Source organism: Prinia subflava, chromosome 9 (assembly GCF_021018805.1).
Source record: "Prinia subflava isolate CZ2003 ecotype Zambia chromosome 9, Cam_Psub_1.2, whole genome shotgun sequence".
Lineage (NCBI taxonomy): Eukaryota > Metazoa > Chordata > Aves > Passeriformes > Cisticolidae > Prinia > Prinia subflava.
The window spans coordinates 19,434,788-19,462,610 of NC_086255.1; the positions used below are offsets into that span (position 1 = coordinate 19,434,788).

Here is a 27,823-nt window from a genome sequence, read left to right on the forward strand (position 1 = left end):
AATCGCTTCCTATTAGAATAGGTGTCCATTTCCAAATATAGATATTTATTGTATGCTTCCCTGACTGGATCTACCTCTTGGAGAGCAGTAACCCTGGGTGAAGCACTTACTGACAGTCCTCCCATCTACAGACCATTAGTTTGGATGTGGTCTAGCTGTAATACAGCAAGTGACCTCTTGGCAGGCTGGAATAGAGAAGAAAGCCACTGTGTGTACTTTAGAAGTGAAATGGTAGCTTCTGGTGTCACAGCAACATGTGGAAACATGAAATTATAGCTTATATGGAGCCACAAAGCTTCATTTATGCTTTCAGCAATTCCAACAGTTACAGCCTGGTGCCCAGTGGAAATGTTGGACAAGGACTGAACAAAACCCATGGCTGTTCTATGAGTAAGTAACTTTTTCTGGAACAAGGAGCAGGAGGTGGTTACCCTGAATTAATGAAACACTGGGACAGATTGCCCAGAGAGGTGGCAGCTGCCCCATCCCTGAAAGCATTCGAGGTTGGGTTGGATGAGGCTCTGAGAAACCAGATCCAGTTGAAAGTGTCCCTGTTCGTTGCAGGTGGTTTAAACTAAACCTTTAAAGGTTCCTTCCAACCCAAACCCTTTTATGAATCTATGATTCCCACATGTTCAGGTGTTCATCACAGGTCTTTTCCAAAGTCTAGCCCGGATCTGTGAAGTGTGTTTCAGCAGTTCTGCACATCCCAGGAGGAGGCAGTGTTTGGACCGGTCAGCAACATAGGGCTGGGGAAGCCCAGGCAGACCTGGGAACAAAGGAGCTGTTGCTCCAAGATGAAACTTTTCTCTGTGGAAGCCAGACAATCTTCCCATTTATTTGCAAGTGGCATTTGGTCACAGCTCTTTGGTAACATATGGAAACTGTTTAAATTAGCCATATGAGCCATGCGTGAAACAGATGCATGTTCCTGAGCAGGCTTTTATCATTGATGTTTGAGCGAGTGAAGGGTGCAGCTGGCTTGCTTGGGAAGTGAGAACATGTCCTCACCCAGATGTAGTTAAGTGCTTGAAGTGAAACAGAACTAGCATGTTAAAGAATGTCTCAATGGAGACTAAGTTCTCATAGGTACCTACTGCATAAATCATATGAATGGAGCTAATGACACTTAACCTTTCACTGCTTTCGTGGCTGCTCACAGCTGGTGCAGGATCAGTTGTGTCTAAGACAAGGTGCATGACTTCCTTGCTAGCATCTTTCACTTGTATCTTCATTTATTAACAAACTGGTTTCAAATTCCGAGGTCTGATCAGAGCACAGTTCTAAACCTTTCTGAGCAATCTTAGTAAATAGAGCATCATGAGATCTTGTTGAAGAAAACAAAAAACTGTGGCTGCTGTGACTTTTGGGTGTGAATCTTGAAAGCAATTCTGTATGATGAGAAATTGCACTCAAAACGGATGCTTCTGTAACTGGAGCTACAACAGCCTCTGAAGCTGTGTGGAGCTGTGTACAGTGGGAGATGCTCACTGCGGTGTGTATGGCTGTGACAAGAAAAATGCCCGGGAATACTGAGAGCTTTGACTTTATGCATGCCAGCTGTGATGGGATAGACCAGGGTGAGAGTCAGTGAGAAATCAGTGATTGTTGCTGTAGCTGTTTGGGTGACTGAGTTTAGCTGATGTGAAACACAAGAACAGAGTGATGGCAGTGATACTCAGAAAAGGGGGAGGAAACGATGGACATCTTGGGACATCAGAAAGACCTGTCTGAAGGAAAACCACAGCAGGATGCAGAGCTCTCCTGTGAGGGCAGCACTATGATTTGGTGTGCTGCACAGGGATGTCTGCACAGTGCAGTATTTATAGAGGGGTGTGCTGCTGCCAGATTTGTAGCACTCACCATTGCAAAGCAGACTGAAGAGTGCCTGCTGGAGCAGGCTGGCTCCATCCTCTGCTGGGTGTCTACAGGTGTCATTCCAAAGAGGATTTGAACAGGCTGCTGGTGGGCCTTAGGACCCACAGAAGGGATGCAAGTGATCCTGTTTACACTGTGTAAATTACGAGGTAATCACCCCTTTTTTCCAGGTTTCTTGTAGGAGTTTAAAACAGACATGGAATAACCAGAGGGGCATGTGGTGTTTTAGGGGTTCTAGAACCAAGTGTCTCTCTGAAGCAAGAGTCCTTTCAGCTGCCCTTGCTCTGGGCTGTGCTATGCTGAGCTACTAGCACAGTACCCATCTGGGGCACCACTGTCTCCTGCAGGATTGTCCCCTTCTGGGGAAGCCACCTCTTTGAATGACATGATGCTAGAGGGCAGGTTTCAGTGGCCAAGATGAATTACTTGGTAAATGCCTGTTTCTGGGCAAGTTGGTGGTACAGGGAGTTTCCCTGACGTGCATAGTGAGTGTGAGTGCCCTTCTCAGACACTGGTGAGTGCAGGCCTGTCCTTCCCCAGGCCTGTGGACACCACCTGAGGAGCATGAACAGCCCTTGTGTGGAGGGGATTCCCATGGCTGTAGCTTCAAAGGCTTGAAATGTAAAACTAATGCATTTTCAAAATGAACCAGTGAACCAAGCTGTGCTATGCTCACCCATTTCCTCTGCTATCACCTCTTGCTTTTTGTTGATGCTGTGACTTTGCAGCTTGTGCGGGCCCATGTCCTGTGGGTTGCTGAGACCTTAATTCCCTGAAATGAGCTGTGGTCCTTTCTGGCTTGCAGAGCAGGAATGTGGCATTTGCCTAGTTGCTGAGATCTCATGCAAGGATGACTTTTTCTTGTCTTTTTTGCTGGGACACCTGTGCCTCTCTTAAGGCACAAACTCTGCTGTAATCTGGGGTGCCTTTGGTTACATCCCATGCCCCCACCATGCTGTCAGTGCTGCAGTCACTCTGGCTTCTAATCTCATTCTGATCTCTTCATTGTGGTGTTTTTGGCAACCCGAGTTCCCCACCCAGGCCTGAGAATTTAACATCAGCACATTTGCATGACTGATCGGATTTGTCTCGCTTCTGTGACGACATTGTTTCTATGGAAAATTAATGGATTCTCACGTTGTATTTTTAATGGCTGAAACCACCTCCCTGCCCACCCTCCCATCCCCGAGCTTTCAGAGGGAAAGTCTGTAAACAGCTCAAATTAGCTATCCTCCATAAATAGCTCCCATTTCTTTCCTGCCTGCTGTCCGTTTCTTTTTTCTCTTCCAATGGTGCTGCAACACTCCTCTCCTGGTGTTGGTGGATAAAGAACAATGGGTAAAATGAGCCTATGTTTGCTTTCCTTGTCTGGCCCTTGAATAGATGTGATCTATCATGAACTGCCTCCTTTCATCCAGGACCATGTGGTTTTAAATTGTCAGCCTGCCTTAAAATTTGCTCCAATCAGGCCTGCTTTGGCACCTTCCTCTTTTAAGGATGCAGCTCAGTTCATGGCTCTGCTTCTGTTCATTTTCGCCATGAACCAATGTCTTCCATGGGTGGGCAGGTGGCAGGGAATTTTCTGCCTATTTGGGGTCACCCATTCCCCTGTTGCAGTGCTTGGGGTGAGAACAGTGAGGTTTTGACACCTGTGTCTGTCTGGCCACCTGAAGGAAAAACCCCTCCCCAAATGATGCAATTTGAAATTAAACATGCTCAGTGGGGGCACAGTGCTTAGCCACTGAACCATTCCATATGAAATTAGAAGAGTTTTAGTCTCAAATTTTCTTCTGTCATCTCTAAGGTTATGTTACTCATCTTAATTTTGAAGAATAAATCCAGGGCAAGTCCCATGGTATGGGAATTATCTGAGGAAAAGGTCTGACCTGGATGTCTCCTCCCAGAAGACTGGAACTGGTGGCCATAAGGTTCAGAAAGTCTTGTGGAACAGCTGCTAGGGGACATATAATATTTTAGGTCAAGATCACCTAACTCATGGTACCAAAACCAATAGTGATGGAAAAGAGCCTGAATTCCTGAGACAGAAACTGCTGGCAGCCAGTCTGCAATGCTGGGGTAAGAAGGTGATCCCTAATTTCTCTCATCCTTAAATGGTTGACTGGTGACAGTCAGGGCCTGGGGTCCCTACAAGGCAAAGGAGAAGAATGAAAAGAGTTTGCTCCATTGCTGCACAGCTGGGCTGCACTTGGTTTTCCTTGTGCTGGGGTGTGCTTGCTGCTAAAGGTCCTGCTTTCAGCCCCATGAGCCCAAGGTGGGATGCTGTCCCTTGCTGAGAATAGGTCAAGTTATTAGGAACCTCAGCTGAACCTTCTGGTTTTAGGTCCAGATACCTGCAATACCAAACCAGCCTGGTACCTCAGCTGGGAGGTTGTGTTTACCAGAACAGGCTTTCCATTAGTGCTTTGGTAATTGAGATGCACTGCTACAAATGGCAGCAGGAAACTACAGGGACCTGATGTGTTAGTTACTCAGGACAAAAACATTGCCAGTTTTTTAGGCAAAAATAATGAAGATATGGAAATGAGGTGGTTACTTTGAATTTTTGTGGTGTGGGGGAAAAGGGGGCAAGAGAGAATCTTCCCTGTACTGGCAGAGGCTGCACTGAAGCAATGGGCTGTGCAAAGTCTTACTTTTCTGGATGCTATTGTTGCTTGGGGCTTTGGATTATATTAGCATGGAAAAAATGCCACCAAGGGAAGGGGCACAAATCACAGCTTGGCCAATAGGGAGGGAAAGAGGACTATAAAACAGAAAATCAATTTAATACTCAGTGGGTGTTTGCAGCGTGCTCACCCTTCCTTCAAATTGCCAAAGCAAAGATTAATTAAAGTTATATTGAGCAGCAAAAATGATAAAGGGGGTGAGATGGGGCTTGTGTAGTTCAGCTTTCTCCATAATTAATTGACAAAAGCATTCTTGGATTTCATTACCCAGAACCTTGCCATCTTCTGCTCTTAAAAGGCAACTGAAGCAATGCTGGATTTCCAAGACACCATTGCTGCCTTGTAGGTTGAGCTAAGAAGGGTCTTGTCATTTAGGATCAGACCACAAAATCCTTTTGTCTGGATATGGTTTTGTTTCCTGGTTCCCATTTCTAGTAAGGTTGAGAGCTGTATGCACTGTGGGGTGCAGGGGATGGAGACAGCTGCTTCCTGGGTCTCTTGTCTCTGCTGCCTTCATTTAACCAAAATAACTTTGAGCAGGGTGTGACAAAAGTTACTGGAGAATATGGCCACGGTGGAATGGACAGAATCCAGGAAGGATACCTGTGTCCATCAGGTGGCAGGAGTTGCTTGGTCAGGAAAGCCAAGTGAATTGCTGAGCTTGGTGTCACTTGAAAGGGAGTGAGGTCTCCAAGTGAATTTCCCTGCTTTTGAGGTGGCTTTGAGGATGTTTGTCTGTCTGTATTGGGGGTAAAGCTCAAACTGCGTATGTTAGTGAGTCTGTGGTAGCTTTTCCCTAAGGTCTGTCTCCTGCCTACACAAAAAATGTGGCCAAGAGGCACTCTGCAGACTGGGTGCAGCTTTCAGGGAGAAAAATTCAGAGACGCACAGCCAGATCCCCATCTCATGTCAGCATTGCCATGGGACTTGCATCATCACCTAGAGCAGAAAACGAGAGTGTTATGAAGCTCCCACTGCTTATTTTACTTCCCATGGAAACATGAAGGGTTAAGCCAGCTGCTTGGGGTTTGCCCCCACATTACAGGGGAGCAGCTTCCCTGAACTGTGAGGTGTCTGCAGTGCTGGGCAGAGAGGCCAGCCCCGGGCAGCGCTCTCTGCTGAGGGTGCCGGTGTATAACCATTGCAGGGCCCCGGGCAGCGCTCTCTGCTGAGGGTGCCGGTGTATAACCATTGCAGGGCCCCGGGCAGCGCTCTCTGCTGAGGGTGCCGGTGTTTAACCATTGCAGGGCCCGCAGAGGGAGCTGCTTGGCTGCCTGTGGCAGGATCCCCAGCTCCTGGCATGGCTCTCCAGCTCTGTGTGCTCCATCCGCCCTCCTGCACTGCTCGTTTTACCGGGAGGGGGTTCGGAGATTGTTAGGTTGGCGTGACCACCATGGTGAAGTGGAAAAGATGAAGACCTTGAGTGAGGAAGTAGCCAGCAGCAGGAGAGCTGTGTATTTTAAAATGAAAATACCTTTCTCCTAACCTGATTCTGGCAGGCTCTATTGCTTGGTTTGTGCTTAAACCAACATGGTATTCAGTTCGGGGGCAGCAAAGCTGGACATCTGTAGGCTCACATGTATGTTTGCCGTTTTGAACAAACTCAAGCCCAAAGTATTTCTTTGTTCCTGCATTGTCACCTTCCAGGGTAGGAAATCCACTAAATATGAATCAGGATTTCTGGCCTAATTGGCTCTCCTGCAGATCACTTCTCAAGAGAGGGTGCTTTGGGAGCACATGGTAATTTAGTCAGTTTAGGGTTCTGCAGAAATCTGAATAGGGATTTGGACTCTGAATATCAGGAGATTTTGAGGTTTTTGAAATATTTGTTGCCATTTAGAAGCAGACCATGGTTATAGACATTCCTACACAAACTGAGAGCAATTTCTGAAACAAAATGTGTTCTCTGGACAGGGGAACTTCCCACTGAAAATAGAATCACCAAGTCCCTATCACCAGGAAACTCCACTGATGCCAGACACCAGCTCTGACTCCAAACACCCTTGCTGAGTGGAGCCAGTTAGCACAGAGCCTCCACAGCATCATATCCCCAAAGCTGGCCAGTGGGAAACTTGTGATCGTTCCTATTGAGGAGAAACAAACTGAGCTGGATGAAAACACAATGGCTAAATGTGGCAGTTTTGATGCTTTTTTTTTACTGGTTGCTTGTTTCCCATCTTCTTTTGTCTTGAGTGTTTGATGCTCATGATCTGGCCCTATTTCCAAGTTGCTGGTCTGGGATTTTTTCTCTCTTTTTTCACTGGTTTCTACCTTATTTTGAAGCTTTGCTTTTCCCTCTGACACAGCTGTTGCTTTGCCCTGAGGAATGTACTGAGTTTTTTCTCTAAGGTATAAATCTTAGCATGCTTCAGAATATTGTGCTGCTGGTTCCTGTGCCAGCAGGAGGTTCAGCAACAGACCTGTCTTCCTGTGAGGAAAGAAATATGGAGGTGCTGGGAACGTGCTTTGATCTGCAGATTTATTTTCTTATTGTTAGGCTGCAAAGTGTCAGCCCTAACGAGAGCGTGGCCAGCCCTGGAAATTCAATCTCCCACCACTCAGAGCTGTCAGGCTGGGAAGCATTCTGCAAATGCACAGAAGCATTTTGGCATGTTTTTGTCAGTGTGTGAGGAGTGATGTTGCTGTTTGCTGGAGGTGGGATGTGTTACTGTGTCCGCATACGCCCCAGCACACCTCGCACCCCTCGAGGTGTTCTTGCTGCTCAGGTGGGAGGGACATTGTTTTTCTCTTGTACTATTTGGATGTGGTACAGTCAGCTCTAGAACAAAAGGAGGTAACTGGTGGCCCAGGACTTTCCATATCATGCATGCTGGACAGCAGAGATGTGGGTGGGGATGGAGGTTGTGTCTTAGAAGTGTGTGTGTGACTGAGCTCATGGGTGGGTTCAGAGCACATCCCACATTTGCACTGTGAGGCACAAACGGGGTGTGGTTCACTTGGGTGACACAGCTGAGTCTCTGTCAGGCAGGCTGTATCAGTTACCTGCCTGTGATGCTCACAGAATTGGAGATGTCAAGGTCAATTGTGCAAGCACTTCTTCCTTGTATATTTTGTACTGGCACAAGTCATGAGATCTCTCTGCTTTGGAACCAACCTATTCTTTACACACAGGGCTCAGGAATGCTAGTGAAAACAGAGTGTGAGTTGTGAGTACTGATGAAACAAATCTGAGGCACCTACTTGGGTTGATATTGCCCTTTGTTTAGCCTGCCCATTCCTGTATTGCCCTGTGGGACACCTGCTCAAAAAGAGCAGCAAAACTGTGTTAGAACTCTGCTAGAAGGACTGAAAGGAAATCTGTCAGTGTGAGCTGTGCCAGCTAGCTGCAAATGCAGGGAAGATCCTTGAGCTGGTGATATACACAGCTTAGTGTGACCCCATAGAAAGAGAGCCCCTTTGACTCACATTGGAAGACATGGTCTTCAGTCTAGGTTCATATCCCCTTCAGTACTTAAAACCTGCAATTTTTTAATAAAAACTTCAGATGTGAGTCTGTATTTGAGGTGCAGTGGGATGGAGGGGGCAGACAGGGTATACCTGTTTCCAAAGCCTCTCTTTCTGTCAATCTCTGTCACAGCTGATAAGTGCTGATAAGTGCTAGAGGGAAAATTGCAGTGGTCTTGCACAGCATGCAGAGGGTGACTGCTTTGCTGACCCTGCTGTCATCAGGGTAAACCTATGGCCTGTGCTGATGCTGGAGTAAGGGCTTCCTGGCAAGAGTTTGTGGAAGGCAAATGGATGAAAGTTTTGCTCCAGCTTGGTGGCTGAAGATCAGTTCAAGCACAGACACTGGGTGATGTTTTTCAAGTATGGAGTTATATTTTTCTTCTGGCAGCTCAAGTGGTTCATGTTCTTGTAGAAGCTTGTAGCTGTCTGTGGTGAGGGTGAAGGATACCCATCCCCAGGAATTTGTCTTGAAGTGTTACAGATAAGTCTGGTTTTAACAAATTGTAACAGTACATTTTGGGTTGAGATGTGTTTTTAGAAACAATATTAGTTAGTTTTCTGTCTGAATATGGTAAGCTTCTTTTGGTGATTTATTCTTTTCCTTACATGTCTATGAAGGAGAGAAAAAACCCCAGAAAATGCAAGATTCTTCTTTAAAAACCTGGATGAAATACACTTTTCATGGAAAATGAAAGTTTTAAACAGTTGTGAACACTTCTGAATTGAATTCGCATGAGAGACAGCAAAATTATGTCTCTCTCTTGAAATAAGATTGTGCTACTCAGAACCAGGGAAAGAAGAAAATGTAAGTGGGGAATGGGAGAAGGGCAGCTTTAGGGGAGAAAAAGCAAGTTGGAGGTGATTCGCAGGGAAGAGTGGTGAAGTTTTTAGGAAGAAGACACTGTGCTGTCACATTGCTGGGGACTCCCCAAAATGTTACTGTGGAAAATGAGGGCTGTGAAGACACTGATGGTTTTGGGCTATGGTTGTGGAGGAAGCACCTTGAAAAACTGTTGAGCCTGTCCTCTGCCCAGAAGGAAGTGTTCTCCTTCCCAGTGCCACCTTCCATACTTTCCTGGTGTCATGGCACCTCTGTGCTCAGCACACAATTCAGACCTCAGCACGTGGACTGTTTTCCTGTGGGAGAAATGTGCTGAGAATGCAGACAGCTTGCCAGGCTGTTTTTTTCTGAATTTGTCTCTGTGTCTGAATTTGTTTGTTAATCACAATCATCCTTCCCCTTTGCCCAGCAGACAAATGCTGTCTGGTTGTGTATGCTGGGCGGTGAGGTTCAGCATTCAGGTGGTTGGTGCAGGCTACCAGTCCAGCAGAGAAGCAAAGTCTCTCATTTTGGCTCCATCAAGCTCAATAAGAGCTGCTCTGTTCTTACTATCCAGAGCGATTAATGCATTTTCTCAAAGAAAAGCTGGCATGCTGTTGCACTGTGTGTTAAGAGTTTGCACCTGGGTCTACACTACAGAGCTCTGCCAAGAGAAACTCTGGTTTCCAAGCTTGTTAGCCTGCTGTTTGGAGATTTATATTTTTTGTTTGTTTCTTTCTTTTTCTTTTTTTTTTTTTTGGAAGTCCTCCCACATTAAATTAAAAAAGGTGAACTTAGTAAAAGAAACCAGAAGGGATGGTTTGAGATGCTTCATTTGCCAGCAGTCCCTGAACTTGTGACCCTTTAAAATAAAGTACTTGGGCTTTCCTGTGGGATGGCTCCCTCTGGGTGGAGGCAGGCTTTCAGGCTTGCTTGTCTTTAGGAAGGGGCCTTTGACAGCACAGGAGAAGTTGCAGTGTAGCATTCCCAGCTGGGACTTCCAGCAAGGAAAATTGTTCAGCTGTTTGGGGACTGTGATAAATCATGGTTCCCCTGGAGCACGCTGGGACTGCAGAGAGCTGGAAATAAATGCTGGGGAAATTCTGCTTTTATAGTGGGCTATCTTTCAGGATGATGTATGGCTTTGTAACAGAAAGAGATCCCTTTGCTAGAACTGGGAGAACACTGCTGCCTTCCATTGGGAGGGAAACGTAACAATTCCATCAGTGTAAATCCACGCTGCAGGCTTGCCCTGAAAGCTGTGTTTTGGCATGGGCTACCCTAGCCTGAGAAGCAGACTGTGTGGTACTAGTGGAAAACAGCCACGGAGAGCCCAGGGTGGTGGCAGTTAGCTGGGACACAGGTTTGGCAAGAGGGCAGGGAATGCTGGTGGCAGGTGGCCAGTACAACACTGACTTACCAGACGTGGCTGGGGAGGTAATTGGATGGCATGGGACAACATTTGCATCTCTGCCTCTGGACTGCCACGTGGTTCTAGGCAAGTAATTTCTGTGGATGGATAAAATGTCTTCTCCTCAAACTGCAGTCATGAGAACCTATGTCACTGCTTTCTTCCACTTCCACTTTCATCCCAATCAGCTTTGGGATGTTTGGCTGAACTGGTGGACTTGCTACCTGGTGGGGATCTGCCTGTGTTTTGTGTTGTCTGTTCTGAGTGATGGCATGGATTGCCCAAAAGTTGGGGAGAGCCTGAGCTCTCTGTTTGTGTAGCAAATGGAGGGTCTGCCCTAGTTGTTAATGATGTTAGTCTGTGTATAGATTTGTCTGCATTAACCATGTCCTCTTCTGGAACTGGGTTTTGGTAGCAATTTTAAGGAGAGCTAGTCAAAAAGCTGGAGCCAGCCTCTCTTGAGGCTCCCATGGCCAGGTAAGCAGGGGAGACAGCTTTGTCGCAGGGAAAAGGAGCAGTAGAGTCACCCTCTGCTCACGCCAGGGCTCTGCTGCTTGTAGCAGGCAGTAGCAAGCAAAGACTTCTTGCCATGCCCACATGTCAGACCGTAGGAGAGGGGACTACAGGTGACCTCACCCCTGGTAAGTAGCAGCTGTGTTAATTACCCAATACAGCCTTGCCCTGATGAGTCACAGCCATATCCAATAGAGAGAAGTGTGATAAAAGGGAGTGGGGGAGCTGGTGAGAGAGGATCAGGAAGGAGGAGGAACCTTGAGAAAGTGGTAATGAGGGACTCATGAAGGACCCTGAAGAGAGAGAATCACTGCTGTGAGGTCAGTTTGGGCCTGCAGTCACAGTCTAGCTGGGTAAAAGCCTTCAGTCAGAGCCTGCAAACTGATACCTGCAGTCAGAGTTTAGCAGGGAATAACCAGCAGTGAGAGGCTGAAATGGGAACCTACAGCAGGAGCTTGCTGCAGCCAGAGTCAGTGAAAGGCTGGACTCAGGATGGCTGAGCGGTAAAGAGGAATAAACCAGGACCCTTTTCATGCTGTGATAAACAAGAACTCTGTGTCTTGGCTCATTTCTACCCTCTAACAAGAGGGTTGCTCCAACATCAGACCAATGACATTGGCAAATGCTATTGTACTGATTGAAGTGCTGAGATGCAGAACAGAGAAATTAGGTGCTGCATCAGAACAAGTACCATGTTGTGCCAGAGAAAATTCTGAGTTAGCCTTTCTTAATTCAGTTGCCACAGATGTGATTGCAAGTTTCTGATATTCAGGCAAGGTCCATATTTCATTTGGTGTTGGCAGTGAAAGTGAGATGATTGGTAAAGCACATTGATTTCTCAGGCCTAGTGTGCTTTGATCAGTTATGTTCCTAGCATAGCAATGGGATGTTTTTTCCCCTAAAGTAATGTAAATGTTGACTTAACAAGACAAATAAAAAGAGATTTCATCAAATCTGGTCATTGTTGCAGACAGTGCCTTAGCATTGTTCCTTGTCTGTCTGAGTTCTCTTCAACTCTGTCATTAATTAATTTGCTCTGCTTTTTCTTATTTTTCATCAGCCTATACAGGCTTCTTGCATGAGTTTTAAGAGCTCAGTTTGTAATCTGTTTATCTCTGAAAGATCTGCTAGGCTTGGTCAACTGCCTCATTGCCTATGTTTATTTTGTTCAAATTCTCAAAATGGTATCTATTCACTATGCAGCATCAACTCAACCAGGATACTCCAGGGGTGTAATTTTTCCACTCAAATGATTTTAGTCTGTTTCTCTGAGCTGTGAATGCCAAGTGATCCATTTGTTTACCTTATTTTACCGACTTCTGACTGGAATTTAAAGATTTTTACAGAATTGAAAACTCTGCAAACTTAAATCTAGGGAACTGATCCACAAGGGGACAAATAACTGGTCTTTCTCTAGTGAAGTGGGAATGGTAGGCTGGCCCTCAGGTTGGACTGGGACCAATGCAGTGTGTCTGGGTGTGTGAGGTCCTGTAGCTTTTAGATACACATTGCTGAGCTCTAGTGCTTCACTGCTGTCCTCCAGTCTTACAGACATGTTCACCCGGGGATGGTAAGGATCTGAGCTGTGACTTACCTAGTTCCTTCACAGGAAATAGGGCAATGCTAGTGGTTGTCTCATGCAGGCTGTAATGAGGAGTGAACACCACCTTGTTGAGAGTCACACCTATATGAATGAGTGGCACAAGGAATCCCAGCTCATCATCTCGTTTTGGTGGATCTGTGCTGTGCCTTAATGTAAGTGCTGTCACTTGGCCTCCACTGATGTCCACTGTACTTTTAGAACTGCAGCAGCCTTTGAGCTTTTCCTGGTCCATGAAGTCATTGCCTTTCAGGTGTGATACAAACCAGATGGGAACTGTACCTTCCTTCCAAAATAAAAACTGAACTAATTGCACTTTGTTTCTCTCCAGCTGCCTTTTGGGGAGATATCGCTCTAGATGAAGATGATCTGAAGTTGTTTCAAATAGACAAAACTGTCGACTTAACAAAGCACTCAGATGGCAACGAAAGACACACTTCAGGTAAGGGCAGCCCTGGGGTGGTGATGCCTTCTTTCACCTGGTCTTGTCCTTAGGGAAGGGGAACTTCCATTTCACTCGTGATGCTGTTCCCACAGCCGGGGCGGTGTGTGCAGAGCTTAGTTATGGCACTGAGGGTGGGATTCAATGTTCAACTTTGTTAAATAAAAAACAAATCACAGTTTGATGTAGCCAGATCCTATCTTGTCTGGGGGAGATTTTCAGATTTATAGCACTGGTCTCTTTCTATGAGGAAATGCCTTTTTTGCTAATTTGGAAGGAAATGTGTTTGAAGTTGGGCCACTCTTTCTCAGGAGTTCTGACTCTTATTGTGCTCCTTTTTATTTCACTGTATGATCTAATGGAATAACACATTTTTTTCCAGCTGTCTACCTAGTAAACCCCACTGCAGTTATGCATACAGACTGCCCCAGAAGTGACATTCTAATCAAAATAGGTTAAAATTTGTGTTTATTTTCTGTAAAGCGTGTGCTCATTTTGTCCCCCTATGCAACTCTAATGTGTGCTTGGTCTCATGCCAGACCAAAGGTGTTTCTTGACTCAGGAGCTCTGACTGGACTCCACCTCTAACAGTCTCTGAAACACTCTGCAGCTGGTTCAGAGGGCTCCCCACAGTGTTCTTCCCTCTAGTTCACTTTATGCTGCAAGAGAGAAATTGCTGGAAGTCTGAGCTCTGAGGGGTACCAGAGGGACAGAACAAACTTCTGGTTTTCTTTGCTGTTCTTCCTCTAGGTTAGCAAGTAGGGTGAGAGGGTGGGTAGAGGCAAAAATCTGACCCCTGTGCAACTCAGCTCATATATCATTTGAAAGCACTGGTGGCTGGTTCTCTTTCCTGGTAACTTCCTAGCTTTGGCTTCAGAGCATCTAAGCGCCGTGTAGGCCTGGTTCTGGGGATGAGTGTGGAAGACAAGACAGCACATCCAACACAAGCATATCTAATTGTCAATGTAACAGAAATTCTGGATAGAGAATGGCTGTTCAGTTCTTCAGATTATGGTTAGCTCCCTGGAAATGGCATTGTCCTGCATTGTTGTGTCACTTGGCCCATTCATATCATGCTTTTGGCTGTCACACATTCTTTAGATGGTAGGTTATTAGGAGCAGAAGAGATCAGAAAATGAGCACTAGGTGGGACTGGCAGCATTAATCTCTTTCACATCCCTTTGTTGACTCCTGAAGTTAGATGAGGACACTATGGGAAAGCAGTCAGATGATGTTCGAATGGATCAGTTTTCTCTGGTAACTTTTTTTAGCTGTCATGTCTAGCACATTTCTTTCACTTGGCACTGGTGCCAGACCTGTGCCATCTGAAAAATGAACTGGATTTTATAACTCACATCTGTATTATGTAATGCTGGCACTGGTCTCTTACAGCCTTGGTCGTGTGGTGTGGTTGGACCAGTCTCTTCCTCCCACTTTTTACTGGTGCATCATACAGTGCTTTGCCTTGGGTGAACGGAGATGTCACCTCACTCACTTTCCCTTGTCCTTATCTCTAGCAGGTTTCATTTGTACCCCTGGGAGTGCAGCTGACAAATGGGTAGCACCCATGACCGTGATGCCTTCTGCAGAGCACACACAGAGGGACATCTATGGTCACCTGCCCTGTGAGGGGCTCTCTGCAGGAGCAGGAAGGGTTGATTTTTCTCTTGTGATGCTTGTTTGACACTCATGTGAATTGTAAGAGGGTGGCCTACTTCAGCATGGTGGGGATTGGGCTCCATTCTTCCCTGGGAGAAAATCCTACTCCCTGCTTTATTTCCAGTGGGAAGAATGCAACCTCTGTACAGAAACAGCCTAAGACCCTCTATGAATGGAACCCCTTGAATTATAACATTTCAGAGTTTCCTAAAGCTGTTAATCGGATTAGTTGTATAGTGGAGGAAGTACTTAATACGTATATACAGACACACAGGCGCTTCGTATCTGAGAGCTGCAGCTCCGAACATGTCACTGGGCCAGGCATTCTTCTTGCCTGGTGTTGTTCCCTTGTTCCCAGAAAATGCTGTTCAGCTGGGAGGAGAAGGGAAAACTGTGCCATTTGACACTGCTGGGCTGTTTATAGGTGTGTACCCTAATAGCTTGTGTGGAGCATCTGCAGCTGCCAGGCTCTGAGGTTCCCATGCATTTAGGAGTGGTGGAACACGTGGTCCTCTGGATCCAACGACGTTTTACTGCTTGAGGGAAAGCTTTGTCTTGGCTGGTAAAGACAGAGACTGTCAGATGTTTCAGGTTTTCCCCTTCTTTGTCCTCTCCCAGTCATTGTCTAGAAAATGGCTAGGTACTTCTCTGGGTCCTTGAGAGAGAGGGGCAGGGAATCAGAGAACTGTTTGGATTCTGCCACGGATCTCTGTCCTGAGCTTAATTTCACAGCATGAGTGTGCTTCAGGCTTGTTTTCTCCATTAACTTCCTGCTTGCAGAAATGCCATGGTAATTTTTCAGAAACTTAAAAAATTTGTGATCCTGCTTGAGAGTGGAATGCCTTGATGTTCAGTGTTTCCAAGCATTTTCTCAGCAAATACTGGAGTTAGTGTTTTATTCCTAGTATCTGAAAGCAATGGGCCACATGGCATTGTCTCCTTGGTAAAGTAGCAGAGCAGGATCATGGTTCCTTCCTTCTGAGGAATTCTGGCTCAGAGCTCTCTGGCAGTCCCCTCAAAAACTACTCATGGGGATTTTAGGGGTGGCTGTCTCCTTGGTACCTGACTTCAGTGCTCCAGCAATGATGTTACCCTGGCTTTGTCTGGATTTCTCTGTCCAGTATACCCAGAAGATTCTTTTGTGCGAGTGATCACATTGGGAATTGACATTGCACAGGGAATTGCATCACTTGTGTTGTGTACTTGAAGCCTTCTGGAGTGCAGCACATGACCTGGTAGTCCTTATTCATGTGAGTGGTCTTATCTGCTCCAAAGCAGCTTCTTTCCTAAAATTTTATCAGGAAGAGCACAGGTCAAGCATCTGAAATCTGCAATAGGTTTTCTTGTGTGCAAATGTCCTTCTCTGGTGCATTTATACAAGTGGAATTTTCTTCAGGCCCTGTTGAGGGAAAGGCAGGCATGCTGGTGGTCTATGGCTGAGTGGAGCCCTTTTAATCTAAGTTAGTTGTTAGATGTCTTCATGTTGATCTCTGACTTGGTTAAAGCTCTGAGCTGTGTGAGTTAGTAGAGGGTATTTGCATGCAGTGCAGATTTACTGTGAGTGAATGCCAAGAGATGTGCTCTTCCAAGAGGGCTCAGAGCTACCAACTAGTTAATTTCTTGTCAAGACCCTTTCATGGTTTTCTAAAGGTTTTTTCCAAAGTGCTGTCCTCCAACCCAATTTTAGATTGTGATTGCTACATGGCTTCTGGGCTCGTTTCCACAGGTCTCTCAACTTCAGCTCTGTTTTACCTGAAACCTAGTTTTATTCTAATCAGTGATCTGGTAAAAGACCTATTTAAACTTGAACATTTGACCTTTGAGTGGGGATAAGACTTTTCTAATTTTCTAAAGCAGGATTTTTATTTTCCCTCATTGGCTATTCTCCTTTGAACCTAAGTCCTAAATTCAGAGACTTGCTTGTGGTCTTTTTGTTTTTGCTTTATGAGAGATTTTGCAGACCTATGTCCCCCACATCACCTGCTCATCCTGCCATCTGTAATACCACATAAAATCTGCCAAGCAAGGAATTTCTCCTCTTCTTTAAAAATGTTGTGCAACTAGAAGAAGGGACAAACAATAAGGCATATTGTTAAAACGCAGGTCTTAGCTGCCTCCTTAGCTCTGTGCCTGTGGGATCAAGTTTAGATGTTACGTTTACTATAAAAATCAGGTGTTCTCATGCATTGTTGTTCAAATGGATGCCCTTAGGATTTGGACTTGTGGAGAGACAGTAATGGTTCAGAACATAATGAAATGAATCTGTTGCCTGGAGATCTGCCAGTGAGTGCTATCTCAGCAAGCCCATGCATCGCCACTCCTAATCACTTTGATGAAAGATTTTTCAAAAAGCTTACAGTTGTGAAAAGTTTCTCATTTTTTTAACTCTAGTGAAAGTATCTGCTTTTACAATATAATTTACTTTAGATGAAATTTGACTGAAAGCTTTGAGGATTCATCTGCTGCAATGGGAAAAAAAGAGAATCCAGAGGCAGGCTGGGAAATTGCAGTGTCACCACCACTCTTGGACCCCAATGAGTCCACTGGTGCAAGGTGATTATCTGCTGAAGCATGAGCCACAGAGGAGGAAAACCTTATTTCTTGCTATGCCTCTTAGATGTATGTGCCTGTTCAATACTAACTGGCTAGATTTAAGTTTTTATGGGCATTTTAGGGATTATGAGGACTTTTCTGATACATTACCCCTTCAGCTGATTTTTGTATCACAGAGACAGTTTCTAGTCCTGAAAGGACCTCTGTGAGTGAGGAGGGCAAGTTTGTCTCTTCAGGGTTTGGCAGCAGCAGACCAGAAGCCAAGGGAGGCTGGCTGCCCCAGTGATGTCATGCTGTGCTGGGCTTGCTGCTAAGAAGCTGACTCCATATCCCACTGCTGCCAAGAATGCTTTTCAAGAACAGTCAAAACAAGTTTCTTTACCTCTCTCCTCCTGAGAGGTTTTTAGGCTCATGGCTTGAAGGCCTTGATGAGCCTTTCACACTGTCACAAATGACAGACAGAAGAAATTGAAAGAGCACCTTTTCTAGCTAGGGTAATGCTTCAGATAAGAGTGCAGCTGGGAGAGGGATGTATTTGAACCCAGGCTCTCTACTGACATCAGGGGAAACAGAGACTGCTGTCAGTGACTGGAGCTCTGACAGCAAATTCATCTCATTAATTCTCCAACAAATGAGGCAGACAGGAGTTCTGCATTAAACCTTGTCTTAAGAGCAGGGACCTGGTTCATTGGCAGCAGCTCTGCTGTTCTTGAGTGTGCTGTGAAAATACAGGCAGCTTACTCTGCTGCTTCACCACATCTACCCAAGGGCCTATCTGCAACAGGATGCTTTGCTTTTTCTTGTTTCAGGATGCTCGTGGTCACTGTCTCTGGTTGTATTCTTGAGGAAAGGCATTGATTCCCATGTGAGCTGGCTTTACTTGCTGGAGTGCTGCTCTCCTGCTGAGAATTGTGCTGCTTAACTTCAGGGTAGAGAACAAGGCTTCTCTGGCAGAATGCTGAAAGTGCTGGTGGCAGTCACAAGCAGGGTTTCTGCTGTTTCACTTTGTGAGAGCTTCCTCAGTGTAGAGGCTGTGGCCAGTAGTAGTGCTGCACATTACATCAGAGTCCTCTTGAATGCTACTGGTGTGTTTCTAGTGAAATTTAACTTAGTGCAAAATATACTTCTAGAAGACTGCACAATCCAGGGATTTAGACTGTGACTAACTGAGATTCCAGGAAAGATATGATTTGTGGATTTGAAAGCAAGACTGTTAAATTCAGCTGACTTGACACATGCTTGCCAAACTCAGCTAGTTTTCCCCTTGTAATTCATATTTGGTGCTCTACTGTAATGTCACTTGGTTCGGAGTAGAAGAAATTCAGCATTGCTGGATTTCACAGAACCACAGAGACATAGAATTCAGGGCTGCTTGGAGCCTAATCTTTAATTTGTTTAGGCTTAGAGCAAGTCTATGGGTTGTGCTAACTTAACCTGAACTGTATTGGTCATATTTGGCCAGGAGGAATGCAAGTAACTATGTACGTGCTGTAACATAACCCACATCTGTGAGCTCTCTGCTCTTTCCCTGGGAAATCTTTCATGAAGGTTGTTTCCTCCTGTGTGAGTAGAGGAGCATCTTTGTTCCAACAGACCTGTCTGAGGGCTCTGTCCAGCTGTCTGCATACCTCCTTTCAGTTTTCCACAACACGTGACATGCACTCTGGGGATGTCTCCTTGCAATCCAGGCACATTCTTAACAGGAAGGGGAGCCTCAGGAGTGGGAAGGTAGGTGCCTAGAGCCTGGCCTGATGCTGAGGTTTGGTTAGCTGTGCCAAATGATTTTCCTATGACTAGCCCAAATGTTTACCTCTGTGAGTCGATTCAATCAGGGGTTTTACCAGAGCAGACAACCATGAAATGAGTTTCCCACAGTTCTGTAGTTTGCTAAGGCATAGCAGGAGCTTCCCTTTGGAAGAGCTGAGTTAGGTCCTCTAGAGCTGAGGGTGTTCCTGTTGGCACTGCTTTTCTGAGTAATCCCATCCCAAATCCACACTTCTGTGCAATAAGCCAGTGACCTTCTCTTTGCAGAAAAGCAGATACTCTGCTTTTTTTCTCTGAACCCAGAGTTTCACAGTCCTCTTGCAACCTTCTCAGGCTTGCCTGATTTTCTTGAGCATAAAGATAACTGTCTAGAAACCCCATACCCTTAGCTGATGAATGTTCTAATTCCCCCTGTAGTTAAGATTCTTCCACTAGAAAATACCTATCTTTAGGTTTGATATTTTCATACCAAATGCTTTTCTTTATGGGTTTCTGAGTGCCAGCTTGAAGTCTTTTCTGGAAGTTATTGAGAGGGATTTTTCTCATCTTAGGGATGCACTTTTTCTAGTCTCAGGACTAGAACCTGCCAGTGTGGTGCTTGATGGTGTGAGAGGAGAGAAGGTGATCAGGTCAAGATGCTGAAGCATGGAGCATGTATATTTGCAAAGGGGACAGAGCTCTCTTGAAAGGTGAAACCCTGAGTCAGGACAGCACAGCTGTCAGGAGTGGGGAAGTTGGATTGTTGGCCACATCTGCGTGTTCTCAAGGGCTATCCAGTGCCTTCCTGTGCAGTGAGTGCTGCTTCTGATCTGCCTGAGTGGCAACAAGAGGTGCTAGAGTCTTTACTCCACCTGTCCCACCAACAGATACGCAGGCTCTGATTTTCTTTCAGCTGGAGCCTTTTCAGTAAGACATATTGCTTTGAAACCAGGTGGGAACTAGTGGGCTTGCAGTATTCCTTTACACACATGGCTGTGGTGTTCCAGACTTATGACAAACAGAGAAATGAAATCTATCTCCTTTTTCTCCTTTGCTTGTGATAAAGGTTCTGCAGGGCAGGGTAAAGACAGTCCCAAGCAATAGGTGCTGAGTATGCCTGGATGGACAGAGCACAACCTGAATGACACAGCCCTGTTACTTGCTCCAGAGTTCCCTGCTACTTCCTCCACTTGCTCCACTGTGGACTAACATATTCTTTTTCCTCCTGTATAAGTTCCCAGTGGCAGCTGGTCACATGCACCACAAAGTTTGTTTTGTAAATGCACTGTTCCCTGAAATCAAGTTTTCTGGACAGTGGCCTTCCACCTGTCAAAATAAGTGGTTTGATTTCTGCTGTGCAGTCAATGTTCAGCCTTACACAGTTTTTTTTAGAGGTTTTATGAGCTCTGCAATATTGCTCAAATGAATCCATCCAAGCAATAAAGCTTTCTCCATTGTAACAAAAATCCCCAGCTATTTCAAACTCTGCCACTTACTCATTCTTAGTGGAAACTTTAGTTGTGCTTATCTTGTGAGTCACAATTCATATCCTTCTTTCAGAAATCATCCAGGAAGGCAAGTAACTCAGTATCACTCTTGTCAAATGCTGCACTTCAGAAATTAAATAGCACGGATTTTGTTAATGAGCAATTAACATTATTTCAGCATGCAAAAACATCTGCAGAAACTATCCGTTGATGCCATGGTTGAAGCTGCTTCCAAAGAGCCTGTTTCTGTATTTCTTCCTGTTCAGCATGCTGCCACCATAAGCTCTGAGCTTAGCTGCAGCTTTGGGCATGGCTGCTGAAGCGCTGCTGCACACGATGCTGACTCCCTGCTGCTCCCCACTTAACTTTGCCAGGCTTCGGCTCCCAGCCCCACTATTTTCCCCATCCCCAAAGGTCTCTTGGGCACATCTAAAACACCTGGAAGTTGGTACTGGTTGGCACTATTAACCCTTTCAGGAGCTGGGATAATCACCATGTAGGAGCATTTATAACATCTGATTTCTGTTTGCAACTGCCGTGCTCTTGATCGCTCTTAATTAAATTTTCTTTTGCTCTCGTCTACAGCTGGTGTATCACATTTGGAGGCTGTTCCTTTTATTGATGCCAGAAGAGTCTGAATGGTCTTTTGTGTTTAAGTGGAGGTTATTAAATAGCTTTATATTAATTAACTGTGATGAAGGGAACACATGGGCAAATGTACTTGAGGGGATCAGTTTATCCATATGGAAATTACATTGGAAGTTAAATCCATTACTCTAATTGTAAAATTCGACAGTGCTTAGCCAATAACTGTAGAATTGACTAAATCATGCATTTGTGCTTCAGAGCTGGGCAAATGCCCAATTTCTTTGCATATTTGCTCAAATGAAAAATTGTATTTGCCTCCATTACATAAGCTGATTTGTCATTTCTGAGCGTGTTTTAGGCAAATGAGTTTGAAGGCAGAAACAGCCCATGAAGGAATAGGGTCTAATAAGCTCTGAGAGCAGTCATTGCAGGATGGTCACTCTGAAAAAATGGCTGGGTTGTCCTGACCCTCAGGCTCTCCACTTTCAAGCAGGAATGTTGCTATGTCCACGAAATAAAAGACACACCAGTAAGAAAAATGTCTGGAAGGTCCAGGGAACAATCAGTTGCCAAAATGGCTTGTTGGACAATAGCAAACAACAAATAAATTAGAAGTTGTAAACTACTTGTGGTTGATTCTGAACAGAAAGGGGTTACGTTTGTGGAATAAATGTGTTCACTTGAGCCACTTGTTCAGGCTTAATTTGGAGACAAGGCTGATGCTTGTAGCTGCAGTGGATAAAACCCCTTTGCTGTGGCTCCCCTTTTCAAATGATGAGGACAAAGTATTTATTCAGCTGTCAAGTGGGAAAAGAAAGCAAATTAGTTTTAGGCTGGAACACTGGACTGTGTTTGCTGTTGTAGGTCTGAGGCCAGATGGTGACTTGGACAGCCCCAGGGAACGGGTAACAAGTTTCTCCAGGGCAAAGATCAGAAGCAAAAGGAAATATTCAGATTATCTTGCCCATTCCACTTCCTAGAGGGGAAAAAGGAGTGTGAGATGCATCAGGCTGTGATAGGGAGGAGACTAGCCACTCCTTTTCTTCAGTGGTTGCAGTTGCTGAATCCTGGAGTCAGTTTGTGGTACGGTGGGTTTGTGTTCCCCCTGCAAACTGCAGCTGTCCCTGGGAAGGACAGGGCAGCTGGCCCAGTGAGGAGAGTGCCTCTGCCCTTAGTCCTCAGCTCCACCATGGCTCTGCTCATGGCAGCAAATGGTTTGGACACCTGTTTCACCAAGGAGTGAGGGAAACCCTGGGGGAAGGTCTAAGGTTACCAATGGTGGCTACATTTGGGTTGTGCTCCCAAAGTGTTAAGTCCTACTTCTCCAACCTCAGTGCTGGCTCCTGCCTGAGCTTCCATGGCTTGGCACTTGGTTTCAGGTGCTCTTTGAATGAGCTGTGGTGGAGTTTGTAGGTAGATGATGTATCTCATCTATATCTGCTTAGGCTGTTCAGCTGCCTGTTAAACATGGTTCAGGCTCCCAGGGCATAAGAAGGTACCAAAAACTCTCCAAGAAGCTCCAGGACTGTGAGCGTCTGAATGTCTAGGCAGAAAGTGAAGTGGAAGAAAGGTCTCTCTAGTGGCACAAAGCATTCTCCATGAAAGGAGCTTTAATTCCATTCAAACATAACTTAGCTTCCCATGTAAGTGTTTTCATTTAAAGTTAATTTTTATCCAGTATAAACAAGGTAGGGGGAAAACAAGAGTATTAGGAAGGCTGAAGGGGAGGAGTGGGCTGGCTGGGTTGTGGAGACCCCCAGGCACTCCCTGGAAGCCACAGCTGGAGCAGGGCTGGGAGCTGCTGCAGGGCAGCACAGGAATATGTGTACAGTGTATGGCCCTGTCCAGAGCAGCCTGGGGTGCACTGAGGCTGAAGTAATTAGGCTCTGCAGGTCAGAAGGAAAGGAATGTCGGCCAAGGAGGGCTGTGAGGCTGGTACTGTCTACCAGGACAGCAATGGATGAACACAACCCAGCTCCTCCAGTTCCCTTGTTGCCTGTAAGTTCACTTGTTTCTCTTTCCTTCCAAAAGAGAGACAGGGAGGGAAGGTGATTTTTGTGAATTGAGAGGAATGTAGTAGTGAGGCAGACACCTGTTAGGACTAGATCCTGACCCATTAGATTGACAAGAAATCAAGTGCAAGGGGATGGAGATAGTTGGTACTATGCATTACTCAATTTATATGCTGGGAGAGGAGAAGTCTTATACCATGTGTGGAAACCTGGCTAAACAACAGACATGCACATGGCCAGAATACTCACGTACTCACTTCAGCTTTTCACTTTCACTTGCCTCAGTAAAAGCACTGTACTTGCAGGCTCTTTCTTCCTGGAAGAAACCAGTGAGATGGCATAGGTTGTAGGTAACTTTTTTCTTTCTTCTATCTCTCATTTATCCATCTTTTTACCCTAGGGAACAGAAGTGATTGTTACAGCCCACAAGAAAAGACCCCTTTCAGTCTTCTCAGTCCTTCCTTTTATCCAGAAAATGTTGATCCCCTTAAGCACTAACTCTCAGTTGAAAGGTTGGTGGAGAGGTTGGGTCAGATTGTCACTCTTCTTGCAATGCCTTCTTTAAAAACAAGGTGCATCACAGTATAAAAGTGATGTTGCCACTTCCAGAAGAGCAGGGAGTATCCAGTGAAAATACAGGGTGTTTGGGAATGGTGCTGCCTGTGCTTCTGCTCTGCCTGCTGTACCACTCCAAATACCAGAGTATGGCCAGCAGAAGACCCTGCTCCATTAAGTGCTTTGTAGCTCATGTCTGTGGCAGCCCTGGGTTTGCTCAGCTGTGCTCACCTTCCTCCTCTCACGAGCTTCCCTGTGAGGCCACTGTCCTCCTTCCCTGCACAAGCATTCACAGCTGATGTGGAGATGACACATTTGTCTGTCAAGTCTCAGGACCTTGGGACTCTCCTGAGTTATTGCATCTAGTCAGCTTACTCTGAATATGAAAAACAGATTCCTGCAGGGAATTTGGAGTTCACAATTCTTCCTTTCTTTAATTTATTTTTCTTTAAGTAAATTGAGGGAACTTCGGCTATTCCACTGACAGGAAATGCTGAAGGATATATCTCAAATCATTTGCTCAGATCTCCAGGGTACAGGGGTTTATGAAAGGTTTTTGCTCTAGACTCTCCACCAGCTTTGGGAAACATCTGTTCTGCATTCTGAATGCATTTTCCCAGCAGAAATCGTTTTAATAAAATCATCACTTTTTCTGTGCTTAGAAAACCAGGTGAAATAAAGTTTTTTCCTATGCTAAACAGTTCTTGACCACTGGTTAATGAAGTTAAAAAATGCATCTAACGTTGTTTGACTTATCCTGTTTTTCCAAGAGCTTCTCTGATGTTTATAGTATGATAGAACTCACCAGAACTGAAACTCTGAAGGATGACTAGTGTTTAATGTTAACTGCACTACTTGGTTTTGTTGGTGCTTCCTTGCAGTCTCTGTTTGAAATCCAGTCTCTGAGCTGTGGCGTGTGAATAGCCTATATATTGAGTGAGACTATGAAAGTCAGGTGTTCTAAGACATAAGTAGAGGAGGTGAAATTGTTAATAATTTTTCAGAAGTATTTTTTTTTGTCACTGTGTTGTGACCCAGCTCTGAAATGGCCTTTTCTCCACAGTAAGACATATTAGAAAAAGTCTTGCTGCGGTTCAATTCACCTGAGAGCAAATAATTATGTGCACAGCCAAGTTACTCTCTGCTAAATCAGAAAAATTGGAAAATCTCTCAAAGTCCTCAGTGCTCACTGTGGACTCCTTTGTCCTCAGCAGAGGTGATGAGCATATGGGTGGTAGCTACCTTCAAAATTCAGCTGTGGAACACTTTCCCTGTGTGGACAGCAACCACAAAAGGGGAAGGAAAACTCTGTGAACATGAAGAGATTCTTCATTGGTCTGGAGAGTGAAAATTATCCTGGTGTGGGCCTGTTCTGGAAGTGGTTTTGATTTTGATGGGAACCTTTACCATTTGGAACAAAGGGAGGTGACACAAGCATCATCCCACCTAATTTCCCATGTAAGAATATTCTGTGTTCTCAGGCTGCAATTTTTCAGACATTCATTATTCCTGTTGTCAGCAGTTGGGTTTTAGACTAACATTATAGATAGACATCACTTGAAAATGAAGCTTGACTCAGGATAGAGTGCTGTTTCTCCTTTGTTTTTGGCAGGGTAACTCATCTTGCCTCAGAGTAGCGTTTTCAGATGAAAATTCAAAGATGGATGGTCCTAAAATGTTTTGGAAGTCAGCTGCCCCTCAAGCAGCTTTAGGGTCTTAAATGAACCCAGTAGGAGGGTGGTAGGGTTTTTTGGGCCAACTGCATGCATTCTGATTCACCAGCAGGCTGCTTCACTGCTTTGCCTGGCTTTCCTCTTCTTTTTTCAGACAAGAACCCCTTCATGGTCCATAAACAAGAGGAAGAAGCACAGAAGCTTTAGTTAGCAAGAGATCTGATTGTCCTCTCTTTCATGATTCAGACTATCTGGGCTTAAGCAAAAAAACCTAACCAGAACATGCACAGCAATAAACACCTTCAATCCAAAATTGCATCTTGTAGAAGACACATTTTCAGGTCTGATATATATTACTACTTCTCCAAGTCCCAGCCTCTCTTACTGGAAGTAAGGGTACTGGATGGAGTCTGCTTCCTGGTCTTCCTTAGGTTGCACATCTTTTGCCTGTGCTGGTGGTGCAAGGGAACTGCAAACAGTGTACTTTTGGTGGTGTGTTTTGTGCACTCTCTCTCTTTCTTAATATCTTGTCCTTTGTTTTGGTTTCAGCTGAACAACTTGGACTTCATTTAACAAAATTGGATTTTCATTTTCCTCTCCTGGGAGAGTGAAAGAAACTGCTTTCTTCCCAACAATGCCCCAGCCTGCTGCTTTCTGCTTCGCTGGACCCTTACTTACCACCTCAGGCTGATTCTAGTTCCTGAAAACAATTTATACACCTGTTCTTCAGGCATGCTTGCAGACATGGTGCATTTATCTCAGATTTGTGGTGCTTTCAAGCTACTGGACATTTCCTTCAGTTAGCCAAGGTCCCTTGGCAGTGCTGGTCTGTGAGAAACAGAAAAACAAGTTGTTGTACAAGTGCACTGTAGGTAGAAGATGAAATATTCCCCAGCCTGAGTAGAGAATCTCTTTTGTGTGTCTGCCAGGTCATGCACAGAAACTAAGTTACCTAGTTAGGGGGTCCAGCAGTGTTCTGCTGGAGTTGCAGCTGCTAAGTAGGACAAATTATTAGGAAGAATTGAATTACAAAAATGTGGAGGTGAAGAGGGTTTAGGAGATTTACTGCAGCTCTCTGCATGGAGAGATGACCTAACAAATCCTGTTTCTTCAACTGGTTGTGGGAGAAGCAGACAAAACTCAGTCAGGCTGAAGAAAGAGGAGTCTGGTCTAGCACAGCAGTGGGTGGAACGTACTGAGGATGAAAGTGATTTTGGGAGGCTTGTTAACTGCTGGATGTCCATTAAAGACAGTGTCATGTGTTTGTGGGATACCAAACCTGCTTTTATTGGCTTTCCACAGAGCACAGTGTCAAACTGAAAATCTCCCTTCTCCTCTTTAGTGTTTCCAGTGATAATGGACTTCAGTACATACATGGGCATTTCATGCTCTGGAGCAGTGGAATATTTTCTGCTTTTGGATGTGACAGAGTAGTCTGACAGAGAGATACAACTTCAGGAATGTGTTGAGGGGACAACAGGACCTACACATTACCTGCAACCTATGTGCAGATGCTGTCAGATACAAGGTCTATTTCTTGGCTTCCTTATTTATTGCTAATGGCATATCAGTTCTTCTGGGATACTACATTAGTCCTCTCATGGAAAGAATCAAAGAGGACTAAATGTCTGTCAAGTAACTTTAATTTTTGAGATATCTTTAGGCATCGTGATGATAGGAAATGCCTAAAAACTCAAGTGAATCAGCAAAGGATCTTCTAAAGTCATCATTTTTGATTCCAAACACTCTTGTGGGACACAAGCCTGTGGATGCTCCCTGTCTGTATGAGTGAGATTAGAGTTTGAAAATATCTGGTGTATGTGCATCCCCATATCTGGCCTTTGTGTCGTGCTCTCCCTCTTCACGGGCTACAATAAGACAAAATATGCAAAGATGTTGTAGATTTCATTAGTCACACTAGTTTATTCAAACCTCTTCTTTGCATAAGAAACCAAGGCCTGCGCTGGTCTCTGGGAAAGAATGCGCTGAGGGCTCGGGCAGGCCGTGTGCGCGAGCGGCACCGCGGCACGGCAGAGGTCAGCAGCCCGGGCACAGGAGAGGGGCCGGCTCCAGGCTTCGGTGCCATCATTTGCAATTCAATCCCATCAGCTCCCTCCTAGGAGAACAATTCACTAAATACAGAGTTGTTCTTTTTCCCTAATTCACCATATAATTCAACTCCTAAGTTCAATTAAGAAGCAATCTGTTTGTGACTGGGAGCAAGCTGCATTTATTTAGAAATACAAAATTATCCTTTGCCTCAGCAAAGACTGCATGCCTTAATAATTCTGGTGATGAATGGCCAGTTGTGGTTTCCTTTAAATGGAATGAGATACTGTGTGAAGAATAACATACTTTGCAGGGGTGGGGGTGGGAGAAGTCCTGGGGATGTAAAACTGAGAAGAGGAACTTTTGTTGAGCTGGGACTTAAGGAAGTGACGAGGACTAGGCATGAAAGAAAACAAAAGGAAATCTTAGGATGGGACATTGAAGCTGGAAAGGAGTGATAGAGTTCAGAGCAATCCATCTTGTTGAATCAGGCTTGTTCCTGTTCACACATCTAATGGCTTTTGTCCAGCCAAGCTCTGTTAAACTATGGCACTTCCTCTGGGAGACAAACCCCTGATTTACTGTGTCTCTTGGACCAGGATGCTCTAACCTATAGCCAGCAGAGAATCTGGGTATTTTATTTTCTTCTGAATTGTTTTGTAACTATCTTTCATCATAATTTTCCTGA

General features: G+C 45.1%; 1 protein-coding gene across 5 annotated transcripts in view; it reads left to right on the top strand.

Moving 5' to 3' along the window:
* The window catches only part of TLL2 (tolloid like 2), an 85,563-nt gene that overhangs the window by 17,869 nt on the left and 39,871 nt on the right, over positions 1–27,823 (top strand). For all 5 annotated transcript variants that reach the window (XM_063405789.1, XM_063405786.1, XM_063405788.1 and 2 more), the window contains one exon: positions 12,706–12,816. In XM_063405789.1, the coding sequence (XP_063261859.1) occupies positions 12,706–12,816 (111 nt within the window). The remainder of the gene's footprint in view (positions 1–12,705; positions 12,817–27,823) is intronic.